At 41.9% G+C, this 13,349-nt stretch overlaps 1 protein-coding gene across 7 annotated transcripts in view; it reads right to left on the bottom strand.

The window, feature by feature from the left end:
- GRM8 (glutamate metabotropic receptor 8) overlaps nt 1-13,349 on the bottom strand; it is a 582,624-nt gene that overhangs the window by 307,040 nt on the left and 262,235 nt on the right. For all 7 annotated transcript variants that reach the window (XM_006027360.2, XM_006027361.2, XM_025208558.1 and 4 more), the window contains 2 exons: nt 13,075-13,229; nt 12,473-12,610 (listed from right to left, as the gene is read on the bottom strand). In XM_006027360.2, coding sequence (XP_006027422.1) covers nt 12,473-12,610; nt 13,075-13,229 — 293 coding nt within the window. The remainder of the gene's footprint in view (nt 1-12,472; nt 12,611-13,074; nt 13,230-13,349) is intronic.

The following is a 13,349-nucleotide window of genomic DNA, read 5'->3' on the forward strand; positions in this document are numbered from 1 at the left end:
TCACACTGAATTGATTAACAGAATCAGAAAAACAGCTAAGAATTTCAAGCTATTACAGGAACATGCATGGAATAACAGCAAACTATCAGCTAAAGCTAAAGATGTGAATCTACAGGACTTGTATGCTTTATCTCTGCTTTATGATTCAGAAACATAGAACACATTTGCTAGGCGTATCAAGAGACTGAACACCTTCCACATGAAATGTCTAAGATCCTGAAAACAAAGTGGGAAGATACAATATCAAACACATGGGTTCTGGAATGCACAAGACTGACACACTTAGAAACCACTATCAAAAGGGGGAGACTGCAACAGATTGGCCATGTCAGGAGAATGGAAGGAGACTGTATCCCCAAGAATATTTGTTACATAGAGATTTGAGAATACTCTTGAAAGTGGGGTCACTATCTATGGTGGTACCATGATGAGTGCAAAAATGATATAAAGTCATTCAACCTCAACAAAGAAAGCTGGGAGAAGCATGTAGAATCCTGTCTGATCTGGAGGAAACATCTGGCACAGAGTGCAGGTCAACATGAAGCGGCATTGATCCAGAGGATGGAAGCAAAGCAAAAAAAAGAAAGCAACATGCTGCAAACTTGGACTCCAAATCAAACTACATATGGATCTGTGAAACTTGTAACAAGCTGTGTCACCCTCAAATTGGGCTTCTCACCTACAAACAGATTGATCAGGATTCTGACCAGAACTCTTATGTGTACACCATGATCCAGAGGACTGAGTACTAAATGACTGAGCAAGTACTAAATGACTGCACAGTAACTGCTGGTACTGCAAGTCCTGATGCCACACAGGTTGTTTCCAACCCTACTGTACAGTAGCTACTGTGCAGTACTGGAGGCATCATGGTTTGTGCCTGGTGATGCTATGTAACGGTAGCTTGTTGCAATGGCAATGTGGACACTCCCCCAAGACACTCCCCCGAGAGCTGAATCTGGCCTATGGAACCACTGGATCTGGCCTGTGAACCTGAGGCCTCTGGTGGCATTTGGCCACAGGGCTGCATCCACATGAGCATGCACATTTACTTTCTCAAGAACAAACAGCAGTGGCACACCTTGTGCTGCTGCCACTTGTTCCCAGGAAACACCTGTGCCATGTGCCTTCTGACACATGGCAGGTTACCCCAGGTGGGGTAGGGGAGGACCACTACCCCAGAACCCCAGGACTACCTGGGGTCCTGGGGGCCTCAGGGAGATGAAGCTGCAATGATGCATGTGGTTCCAGCCAGCCAGGCTCTGGTTTTGAGTGGCACATGTTGCCCCTGCATGTGCTGCCCCATTGTTTTTTCATGGGACTGCAAGGTAACAGCACAGAGAACATCTGAACGTATAGTGCATGGTGCCCCAGATGGGTTTGCAGCACCACATATTGCATGGCTATGCTCATCTGGGTGCAGCCAGGGAGCTGGAACAGTGGTAGGCTTTATCAGCACTGCAGATAGGTAGGAAAGAGTTTCTCCTATGTGGTGGCAGGGAGAAACAGAAGTGGTGGGGGAAACAGCAGCCAGGTTCTAGTGACAGCCCATGGAAGACCAGAACTGGGTCATTCCATCCCACTGCCTGAAAACAGTGCTGGTTGCTTCCCTACATTTTATATAGTTCAATACCAGTATAAGTAAACCTTAGGAGATCAGTGGTAAGTGGAACAGAACACAAGTTTGAATACAAAATAATGTTTTTAACATCAGGTAAAATTAAGCAGTAACAGACTGAAAAAAAATCAGGTTTTCTTTTCTTCATCCATTTCTTTCGTTTATCATATATTTAGAATGTGTTGATCTCTTTCAAAATCAGTATTGATTAATAACAAGAATGTTGTACAGTGAGAGGCTAGTAGATGAGTCTCAAATATTTATGTTGTAACTGAATCTGCAATCAATCTAACTTATATTTGAAATACCTTTTTATAGTTACAAAATGTGAACTACAAAGAGAAAGCTACTCATATCTTTTGCTAAAAACTTATATTGACTTATATTGGAAGATTTGTATAGATGCCTGAATCAACTCATTGTTCCAGAAGATTATAAAAATCATAATAGTACTAGTATTATATTTTTCTCAGACCAGATAATCAATGGTGTAACATAGGGCTAATTTGTAAGTTAAATATATGTGGTAAGTCAAGGGCCAGGCACAAATGTTCATGTCCAGGAGCTGATCTGTAGGGCTGTGCGAAGCTTCAGTCCCTGATTCAATTCAGCTGAGACTTGGCTGATTCGGTGGCCAAATCTCCAACTCTGAATTGAATCAGAGAACCCTTTAATCTCTCCAAATTGAACTGGAACCCTCCAAATCAATTCAGAGAGATTCGGCAATTCGGACACAGACACAGCTTTAAGTGTTTTTTCTATATATCTCTAAATACCAGGCGACTCGTGAATGCTGCAGTGCTGGGATGCATGGAGTGTCCCACAGAAGCAGGGGGGCTCCCCAGCATGCTTTGCAGCAGACCTGGAAATGGACCAAAAGTAATTCCAGTACACTTCAGGGTCTGCTGGAGAGCAGGCAGGGGGCCCCCTGCACCCCTGCGGCTTGGCGACTGGTACCTCCTGACTCTGGGGGGGGTACCTGGGGTCCCCCCACAGCCAATCACCAACCCAGGGAGGTGCAAGGGCGGGGGGGCAGTCCGGTCCCCATAGGAACCAGAAGTGGACCAGAAGTATTTCTGTTCCACTTCCGGGTTCACCACTGAGCACATGGAGGGGCCCCCCGCACTCCTGTGGGATGCTCCATGTGCTCTAGCATCGCAGCGTTCACAAGCCGTGCTGGTACCTTAAGGTATGTAGAAAAAACTTTTAAAACTCTATCTATGTCTGAATTGCTGCTTCTCCGAATCAGCATCGAATCTTCAGATTCGGATTCAGTCTAATAGAATCAGGGACAATGATCTGTATCAAGGAATCGAATCACTGTCCCTGATTCGGGCCGACTCCAACTCCGACTCTGACTGTGGCTCCTGACTTGTACCAAAAGAGAAGCAATCTGTTACATATCTATAAAAGCAGCATGTTATCCCCTTGGCTATAGCATTTCAGCTACTCTGACTGTTATATTGGGAACATCAGAGCCAGGATTCCAACCATTCTTTACTCCTGCATAAGGCAGGAAGTAGTGGTCCCATGAGACTGCTCTCCCCATCATGCCAGGGCACTCTGAGCACATAAGGCAGAAGGTCATGTACCATTACTTCCAAGTGTGAATGTGTAAAGCATGGATAATCCTTCCCTGGAGGCCAGATGCCAAAAATTAGGTAAATAATGGCCATTTTGAAAATCTCAAACTGCCTTTTACTATATGTAATCCTTAGTCTATGGGAATAACTAGTCAGGAATAGTAGTATATAATGAATACATAGTAAACTTGATATTTTATGTATATCACATAACCTAAAGTGCTACATTACACTGTACCTTATTATGTACACTAATGTGTACCCAAAATATACTTACACTATGATGGGCTCTACATTAGCTGTTCCACACAGGAAAGAGATCTAGGGGCATTTATAAATGTGCCCTGGGAGGTGAGCACTTTAACTGAAAACCCCAATTAAAAGCACCCAGAGCATGTATCACATGTATCAGCATCCTAGTGCTGAAAAATTGGACAAGCTTTAGACTAAAGTGCCCCACTGCCATTTTTCAGCATAGATACACATGATGCTGGAGTCTGCCAGAGTGTGGTAATTATCACACTCCAGCAGACTCAGTTAACTGAATCTGATCCAACGCGCTGTAATTACAGCATGTCGGAGCAGCCTCCCTGTACATATATAGGAGCCATGAGGGTCATTGTGGACAGTTTATCAAAATAATCAAAATATTACCAAATGGAAAATATCATTATGCCCCTTTCAAAGTCCATTGTGTGCCCAAACCTTGAATACTGTGCCTAATTCTGGTCCCCACACATCAATAAAGATGTAGAAGAACTAAGACAGGTACAGTGAAGGTCAACAAGGATTCTTAGTGGTATGGATCCATAAAAGGAGAGACAAAAGAGGCTAGGCCTATTCAGTTTAGAAAGGAGATGCTTTGGTGGGACATGATAAGTGTTTAGGAGATACTAAATGGTGAAGATATAGGAAACAGGGATATATTATATACTATAGTGGCAGGTGAACTACATGTATGTTGAGTCCAGGCATGGGCAGAAGTAACTGAAGTTATTATCTTCTACCAACCCCAAAGAGGTCCACAGAGGTATGGACTAGGTTGGGCATTGCCTCTTTCTGTGCTTTCACTGAACAAGTGCTAGGGAAGAAAAAGCAATTTATCACCAACTTTGAGGATCAAGGCATGAGCATGGAAGGTATTTTGAGAACTCTACAATCAGTTTAAATCAAAAAGATAAGCTATATCCTAAAGCTCATGTAGACTATCATAACTTCTAACATGGAAAAAAAATACCAGTCTAAAAAGTGACAGAGACCAAGGCTTGAATTCCTGGCAAAATATAAATTGTATAGAAACAAAGTTGTCGGTTCGATGCCTACCTGGCTGAGGTCACTGAGCCCAGTTTCCCTCCTGCCCAGGCAGGGGGTCGGACTTGAAGATCTACAAGGTCCCTTCCGACCCGACTTCTATGATTCTATGAACACTTTTCATGTTAGAATAAGCAACTGTTAGAAATAATGTGGTTTGTAAATGAATATGAGTCTAGTTTCTTCATATGAATACATATTAAAAAGAGGGCAAGGACCAGGTCTAAATCATCCTTGAAGATGCCTTCACATAGAAGAATGCAAGATAAAAAACTGGCATCTTCTCAGATTCCTATGGAGACAATACAGGAAGGCTGGGAAATCTATAGTGTTTATATGCTGAGGAGAAAGGCACCTACAGTTTGCTGAGAAAAAACATTACACACGTCTGAATTCCAGGACTTAGCCCTAAATTAGAGCTGCATATAAGATACCACCGGCATTTCCAAATCCATAGTGCTCAGAGGGCAGGTTCCCAACCCACAGTTACAACAGTGATCTCAGTACAAACCACAGCCTCAAGTGGGTCATGGTGACTGCCTACATCTCATGCAACACCCTTGTGCTTCAAGGACTTGCTCAGTAAGAGAGAAAATTGGGTCCTAGACCTACTGTCTAGGGAATTTAGACCTACATTACCACTTCTTAGGGACTGGTCTACTGTTTGTGACTGATGTCAAATGCACATTTGCTTTTGCATATGTTTTGATTGAATACAATATACTTCAACCTACTGGATCCATTTTGACTCTTTTAGAAGTTAGATGATGAAAAACTGTTCTTCTCAGTTCCCCATCATCAATGCAATTTGACCTAAACAAACAAATATTCTGATCTCACAAGCAGAACAGGAAAATCTATTTTTTCAATTCTGCTTATTATGACAGGGTGACACATTCCTAAAGGTCAGCCACTATAGCAGGACAGAGACTTTTCATTTGGAGTTGACTTCTGAAATTGGAAGCTAGATACACTCTGAAAACTGGGTGAATTTATTACCTAAAATATGACTTGGTAAACAGATTAGACTCTATTTGGTTATTAGAAGTATTGTTGATACCACTTGGGACATGATCTGCCATCTAAAAGGCAAAGTTAAATGCTCTCCAACCTCGTGTATTACTTAATGGCACAGTAAGCAGATTGCCTTGCTTGTGGCCTTCTCCAGGCATGCTCTTGCTCCCTTAGGAGAGCCTCAGCAAGTACTTTTTAATACAGCCTGTTTTTACCCTTAAAAACAGAGTCTTTAAACAAACAAAACAAGCAAACAAAGCTTTGTCATCTTTTCCCAGACACTGGAAGGGTTCCCCCCATGGCTCCGGCCACACAGCAGTCTAGTTCAACAAACCATGCAGACAGTGGTTCATCCCACCACCTTCCTCAGGCTCACAACTGATTCCTCACAGTTTGCTGCCCCTCCAGCCTGCTCTTCTCTTTGGGGCTTTAAGGTCCCAGTTAGCCCTCCCTGATTAACAGCCTTCCCATAGCTGCAGCTACTCAGAGGGGCTGCCTGCCCTTTCTGAGAGGACAGGCTTCCCTGTTACACACATGACACGGTTGATTTAATTTTCCATTAGACAGCATATGACTTCTGCATTAGGGCCAGGTACAGACATTACCCTTTTACCAGTATAAGTGATTAGAAACTGATCTATACCCATAACAAAACAGAAGTTTGGCACACAGAGACTGGTTTAAAAACCTGATCTAAGATTTGCAGCCCCTCTCCCCAAGAAAGGGCAAATGTGTGTTTTGTTCGCTTCTAACCTAAACTGCAACGCTTACAGAAAACTGTGTAACTTAGATTCCACCCTGGGTTTTTTGCATGTCTGTACCTAGCCTAGATGCCTCAGTGTAACGCATTTTTTAAATTCTGAGATAATGTCAAAACAAAAGTAGTAGCAGTTCAACACATACAGTAGAGGCAGTTCCCATTATCCTTTGTATAAAATAGAACACATATGGGAGGCAAAAGGCAAAATTCAAGAACAGACAAAAACAGAAACTAGTACTAGGGCATGCTCAGAACTATCCAGCCAAGACAAGCCACTAGCCCGGCATAGACATATCCTAAGGCACTCAGTCTAGGTTTATTAATTCCACTTCTGAAAGTGGCTGCCTACACTCTAGGCATGGGATTTTTTAGCACTGTCATGCCTAAATCCCCTTGTGGATCTCACACTAAGTTCATCTTGAGCCACAATGCCTCTTGGGCCATGGCATACCAAACAATTGACCATCATAAGCTACACTTCTTTTGGCCTTAATTGAGAAATACACTGCTTTTTCACACACTGAGTGGTTTTCAATTCATTGAGAAGTATATTTAAGAGTATAGATTATAAGAAATTGATCTATTACACAAGTTAGGCAGACATTTGCTGAGTGTTTCAAAGGCTCATATTCCATAAGCAAGCTCTCTCATTTGTTCTACAATTTCTCCCATCACTGTTTAAAAAGCTAATGAAAAAAGCTTTTTTCCATTATTTTTTTCAGTTTGCAACACTATACAAAAATACATTTATTTTAGATGAATTAATGCATTTGTGAAGTTCTCAAATAGGTACCGTCTGTCATACTATACTGGGAGTTTTCCAGTGAAAAAAATCAACCTGATAAAACAAATTCAAATTTGCATAATTTGCACAGGTCTCTATATGCTTTTGGAATCTCTCTTCTCCCATCTCTATTTTTAGCAGTGCAGTCAGTCATTATAGGCATTTAAAGGCTGATTGGGTTTGCAGAGTAGTTAAACAAAATGCTAACCACACAGAAACAGAAAGAGACTTCTCAAACTGCAAAGAGATATGCATGAAAGAACACTTTTAATTAACATTTTTGTTGAGGTTGTATTGGAAGACTGGATTGTACCGTTCAGAAGATTTAAAGCACTATGTTAAATATATGCCTGAAAGAGATACCTTGGGGCAAATTCAGACCTGATCTCAATGGAACTGCATCTCCATACATCAGGTCTGATTTTCTCTCCCTAAATTTTACATATTACACTGCCTTTGCATTAGCCTACATTAAATGTCTAGTTATATGTACTAAGGCTTGTCTAATAATTCTAGTTACAGTAAAAATCTTGCCAAACCTCCTACATCCCTAGAACAGATCAAACCTTAATCAAATGAGCTGAATTGAACTAAGCAAACTTAAACGTACACTTCAGTTGACTCTGTCTCTTTCTAATCTCTGTTCTCTAGCCCTTCAACCTCATTCTCTGTTACTATGCTTTGGATCTTCCCCCCATGAGTATAAATATTATCACTGCAACAGCATTAGAATTAGGAGAATTGTTTGGGGTATTTTTAATATTGTCACATTTCATATTTTAAATTATTGGGTCTTTTTATTTGTCTTTTGGACTTGCTAATGCGAGAGACCTTGTCTTTTGGAAATTGATAATGCAAGAGACCTTACAATTCACAGTGCTTCCAAGTAGCTCTATCTATTGAGCTGTATTGGATTTTCCTCACCAGATTGCAGCCTTATAAGCACTTCAGCTGGACAATCTCCAACATATGAAAATCAAAAGTAGGCAAAAGGCCTATTGCCTCTGCCAGTTCTTTCTTTTGCAGTAGGTGTAATTTTTCTCCTGAACGATGTGTGTGATGAAAAGCCTCTCAGTCTTAAAAATTCCTTCTTGGGTAATAAATGAAAAACTTGTCCCTCCAATGAGGAGGCTACATGAGATGGAAAATTGGTTTCCAAGTTCCTTGATAATTTGCATCATCACAGATCCTCACAGGAGGTGAGAGGCTTCATACCAGCTATGAACTGGCTGCACAGAGGAGTTTTCCATCAATTGACTTCTCTTTGAAATCCTATGAAATATGAACTTTCATTTCTACCCAAGAGAACTGCTACAATCTTTTCTCCAGTGCCTGATGAAGGGTGTTTATGCCTGAAAGCTTGCAATTAAAGATTTTTTTTTTGCAAAAATCTTGTTGGTCTAATAAAAGATAATCATCTCTACTATAAGTCCTGATTGCCTTTTCCTCTAGACCAATACGGCTACAACCTGGATACCTGACACAAGTCCCTTGATACATTCTTGCCTTCCTAAACATTGTTTACCTAAGAAGGAAAAGTCCTCTCCTCTTAATTAGATGCCTGTAGCCTCCACCTGAAGAGCTAAAAATAATACCTTCTCTTGAAGCTGAGAAAACTTATACAGACCTTCATAGCCTATAAACTTCTTTCTTGAGGAACATTATTGAACAGATTACAGTAAAGCATACCTAGCTATAACTTCAGTCCTTTATTTCCCTTCTTTTTTAACATTGGATATTACCATGACACAGAAATTGGGCTGGTTACACTGGCATATGATAGAGCAACTTCATGCATCTACATCCTACAGTGGCCAGATGCAACATGATGAAAACGGGAAGAGGGGAATATCTGTTTTTCTGACTCAAATTTGAAGGGACAGTGTAACAGGTAGCCAAGCACCCATTACTTCAAGAGGCAAGAGTGGCAGGTTAGAGCTGCATTCTGATGGGGAGAGTATGCAGCTGAGCTTAGGGCAGCTATTGAGTAAGCAGCTCAGCCATGCCAGGTGCCACAGAGAGGAGCAGGCAGTTGCTTGAGCTAAAGGGCTCAGCAAGAGAGTTAATGGGGAGAGGGGCTCAGAAAGAGAGCTAAGGGGGAAGAGGGGTGTCACATGACTGGAAAACTCAGCGCTGAGCCAGAGGAAGTAGTCACGTCCTGATCCCCTAAAGGAAAGAAGTTACTGCCTGCAGGAAAGCTGGAAGCCTGGAGAAGGAAATGCAATGTGTAGAGACCTAATGTGGGGTATAAGATTACTTTAGAGACCAGTGTATTGATGTTTGTGTTTAAGTTTGACCAGAGAACCAGGTTGTGACTGCAGGGGTGGACAGCAGACTGTGCAGCAGGGTACCTGGAGTGCCCACTGTTTTGAACCCCTGCACTGAGCAGGCAGAGGTAGCTGAAGAGGAGATAAAGCCCCCAAGGTGACTGAGGCCAAGAGGGCCATATCCTGAGCAGAGAGTGAGGTCCAGAGGACTAAGTCCCAAGCCAAGACTAAGGCTGAGAAGGCTGGGACTGAGAAGCCAGGCCAGAACAAGTGGGCCAGGGCCAAAGGTCACAGCCAGAGAAAAGGGGCCAAAGTTATAAAGGATGAAGCCCAAACAGAAGGGGTGAGGACCCCAAGGACTGGATTTATTAACTAATGGTAACTGATATCTATGAGGCATGGACATAGCTATGGAGGCAGCTGGTGGCTTCAATTAAAGCCCTTAATGCATTATTAGGGAGAGAGGGCCATGATTACTGCCCTAAGACTAAGTGTCTGTAGGGCCATGATCAGTGCAAAAGTGGCAAGCTTAGTGCCAGCAGGGCATGAGTAGTACAAGTCAGTGAGTACAGTAATTTTATCAGTAGATTATAGCTCTCATGTCAAGTAGCTAGAGCATCCAATGAAGTAAGTGGACAGCACCACAGACAACACCACAAGGATCACTCCCACACTCAGGGGCAGCTTCCCTACATGCTATTACAGTTCCATTAAGGCATGGCTGGAGAGATAGCAAAAAGAGGGGTACTCTGAAGAGCTGGAGTGAGAGGCAGGATTAGTTTTCCCACTAGGAGATGTTGTGGCCACCCTCAGGGACAGTCCCATTACAGATAGCTGCCAGGGAGAAAAAAGCAGTTCCTGAAAAAAGGTAAGACCACACTTAGGATATCAGTGGTAAACATACAACTGTAGACACAGCAGTTCCAAAGAGAAGCTGCCAAAAGGATGCTATTATCCAAGGGTGCCATTATTTTTCCTTTTGGTTTAGAAAACATATTGTGAAGTTATTTAGTAATAATTCATATACAGAGCATATTACATCTGTATACCAGATATGCATTTTACATATTAGATTTTGAGCTCTCAAACTATATGTAGATTGTGCCTTATGAATCCTAGGGTGTATGTAAGCATTCAAATGAACCGGTGGAAATGCAGCAGTTAAGCTGAAGCAGTTTGAAACCCTACAGGCTGTTCAAGTGTTCAGGAAGCCAGCTGTGTGCTCTCCAGACAGCCAGTGCTGACAATGGCACCCAGCCAAGAGGCACAGCCTCCAGCTTGTTCCCCAACCTATGTAGCCCATGGTCTGGGGAAGAAGCCAGGAGCATTACTTCCTGCTTCCCTTCACTCTCAGACTGGTCCCAAGAAGGAAACTTAAACAGCAAGGGGAGTAGGTAGTAAGGCTGTGTGAAGATTTTGTCACTGATTCGATTTGGAGGAAAATCAGCCCGATTTGGTGGCCAAATCTCCAAATCTGAACTGAATCAGGAGACCCATTAATCTCTCCAAAATGAATCATAAGCCTCCACAATTGACTCGGAGAGATTCGATGATTTGGCCAAAGACACAGCTTTATATGTTTTTTCGACATACCAGGTGTGGCTAAGATGGTGGGGTGGATGGAGCATCCAACAGGAGCACAGGGGGGGGTCACCAAATGCTTGGCAGTGGACCCAGAAGTGGACCAGAAGTACTTCCATGTGGGGGTCCGCACCCCTGCCCTGGCGACTGGTGCCTCTTGGGTTGGTGGGAGGCACCTGAGCTCCCCCCGCGGCCGATCGCCAAACAGGGGAGAGCAGGGGGTTGCCCCACACACTCAGCGATGGACCCGAAAGTGGACCCGAAGTACTTCTGGTCCACTTCCAGGTCCACCACCTAGCATGCAGGGGACCCCCCTTCCCCACCCCGCGCTCCCATGGGATTCTCCGTCTGCCCCAGAATCTCAGCATTCATGAGCCATGCCTGATACCTCAAGATACGTATAAAAAACAGAAAACTGGCCAAAATTGCTGATTCTCCAAATCAGAACTGAATCTTCAGATTTGACTGAATTGAATTGAGACAGTGATCTGAATCAGCGAATTGAATCACTGTCCCCCTAATCAGGCCGAATCCAAATCCAAATCAAATACTACCCATTTCGCACACCCCAGTAGGTAGTACTTCCCACCCTGGTTCCCAGCCCTCCAGGTTTTAAATACTGCACTCACTGCCCAGCTGGGTGACAGAGCCAACACTTAAAGCTCAGGGGCTCATCAGTGGGTTGTCAGCTTTGCAGCCCAGGGCTGTGGATAGAGACTGGGATTTATTTCCCAGCCCCAAGGCTGACAGGAGGAGGGTTTTGGTCTATGACTCAGCTGGAGCAGTGGAGGAACAACAAAGCAATGCATGCTGGGATGCTAAAAGACAGCAGTGGAGCTTCTATTGGTAAAGTAAGTATGGAAGTGTTCATTCCTCTGGTAGAAACTGTACTGAAGCTGACTTCCACCTTGTTCAATGAGACAAAAATTTCTACTGGACCCATCATCTTTGGTTCAGTAGAAACTGCTTGAACACTTGTACACTCAGGGTTTCTACCTGTGAAACTGCAATAAGCTTAGTGAACAGTATCTCATTATTTCAGCCATACAACAGATTTATTAAATGCTTCTGTTCACCATTTGGAGAAAATATCAATGCTATAGTATAGAAAATAGAAAGTTTGTTTTCTTTCCACAAAGCCAAATGATGAGAAATTTGATTTTTTTTCTTGTTGTTGTTTTCCTTTTGGGGTCCCATCTCACTGAGCTACACTTACTCAGGCTTGTTTGTCTTCTCCTAGGCTAGTTCAGTGGGTCAACTTCCTAGAAATAGGATCTAGCCCAGTAAGCCTAGATAACCAACATGTAACTAAAGCTATACCTGATAAAAAGAGTTTGTAACCTACTAACGAAAGAAATATCAATTTTAAAAGCTTACAAACAGTAGAGATATCAACTTATGATAGCATAATCAGTGCCTTGAATAGAAAGGGTTTGTATATGAATATCTGTCATAAGCAGCTTATCAAGTTACCAACAAAAGCCAATTCCTATAATATTGTCTTCTAATGAATTATAAAAAAAATTAAGTATATATTTTATTCTAGCAGTTTACCTGTGCATTTCTTGATATTACTGTTTCTTTTTCCATGTGATCCTAATTTGCATCCAAAATTCTCTTCCCAAAATTCTGCAAACCATACATTTCTTCTGTTATTAGCAAGGGTACGGCTCCGAAAATATCGATCAAATCCTACATTTAATAAAAGAAGCACAAAATATGGTATAAGATAAATAATATATCTCAAAATGTGTGTGAAGGATTTTGCATAGACAAGACTGAAATACATACTTGTAATATATAAACCTATTAACTACCTGAATGAAATTTTATTTAAAATTAGAAATAGTACTTAGGGAATTAAAACTGTTACCTATATTTATAATTCATAGAAATATTTGTCCTGGAAAAAATATTCTGTTATAGCAATTATTGCTGGTACCAGTTCATAATGCTGCTGCAGATTACTAGAGGTGAAGAAAATCAATTCAAGTGATTACTATATACTAATTAATTTATCATTAATCCATTGAAATACACTAGAAAGAGATGGTTCTGCCAGGTATCTAAATGACCTTGCAGATCTGGTTCAAACTGACTCAAAAAAAATTTACTGCATGTCTTTTGTGTCACTACTGTGTCATTATTGCTCTTACCATCTATAGAAGCTCTTTTGGGCAGAATGGTGACTGCTCCTTCTGCAATCTCTTCCTGTTGATAAACAGGTGAAATTTTTGACCCCCAACTATCTGAGCCAATCCAAAGAAAATGTCCTGTTTGATTAGCTTTTTTGGCTGCCTCTAATATTCTCCTGAGAATAAACAAACAAAATGACTAGTTAGACAGAATGCACTTATCAAGAAATAATACTGATTAGAGCCCCCCTTCAACATTAATTCTGGCAATACATAAATACTCTCACTTTAACCGA

This window comes from Alligator sinensis, unplaced genomic scaffold (genome assembly GCF_000455745.1).
Source record: "Alligator sinensis unplaced genomic scaffold, ASM45574v1 scaffold660_1, whole genome shotgun sequence".
In the NCBI taxonomy this organism is placed as follows: domain Eukaryota; kingdom Metazoa; phylum Chordata; order Crocodylia; family Alligatoridae; genus Alligator; species Alligator sinensis.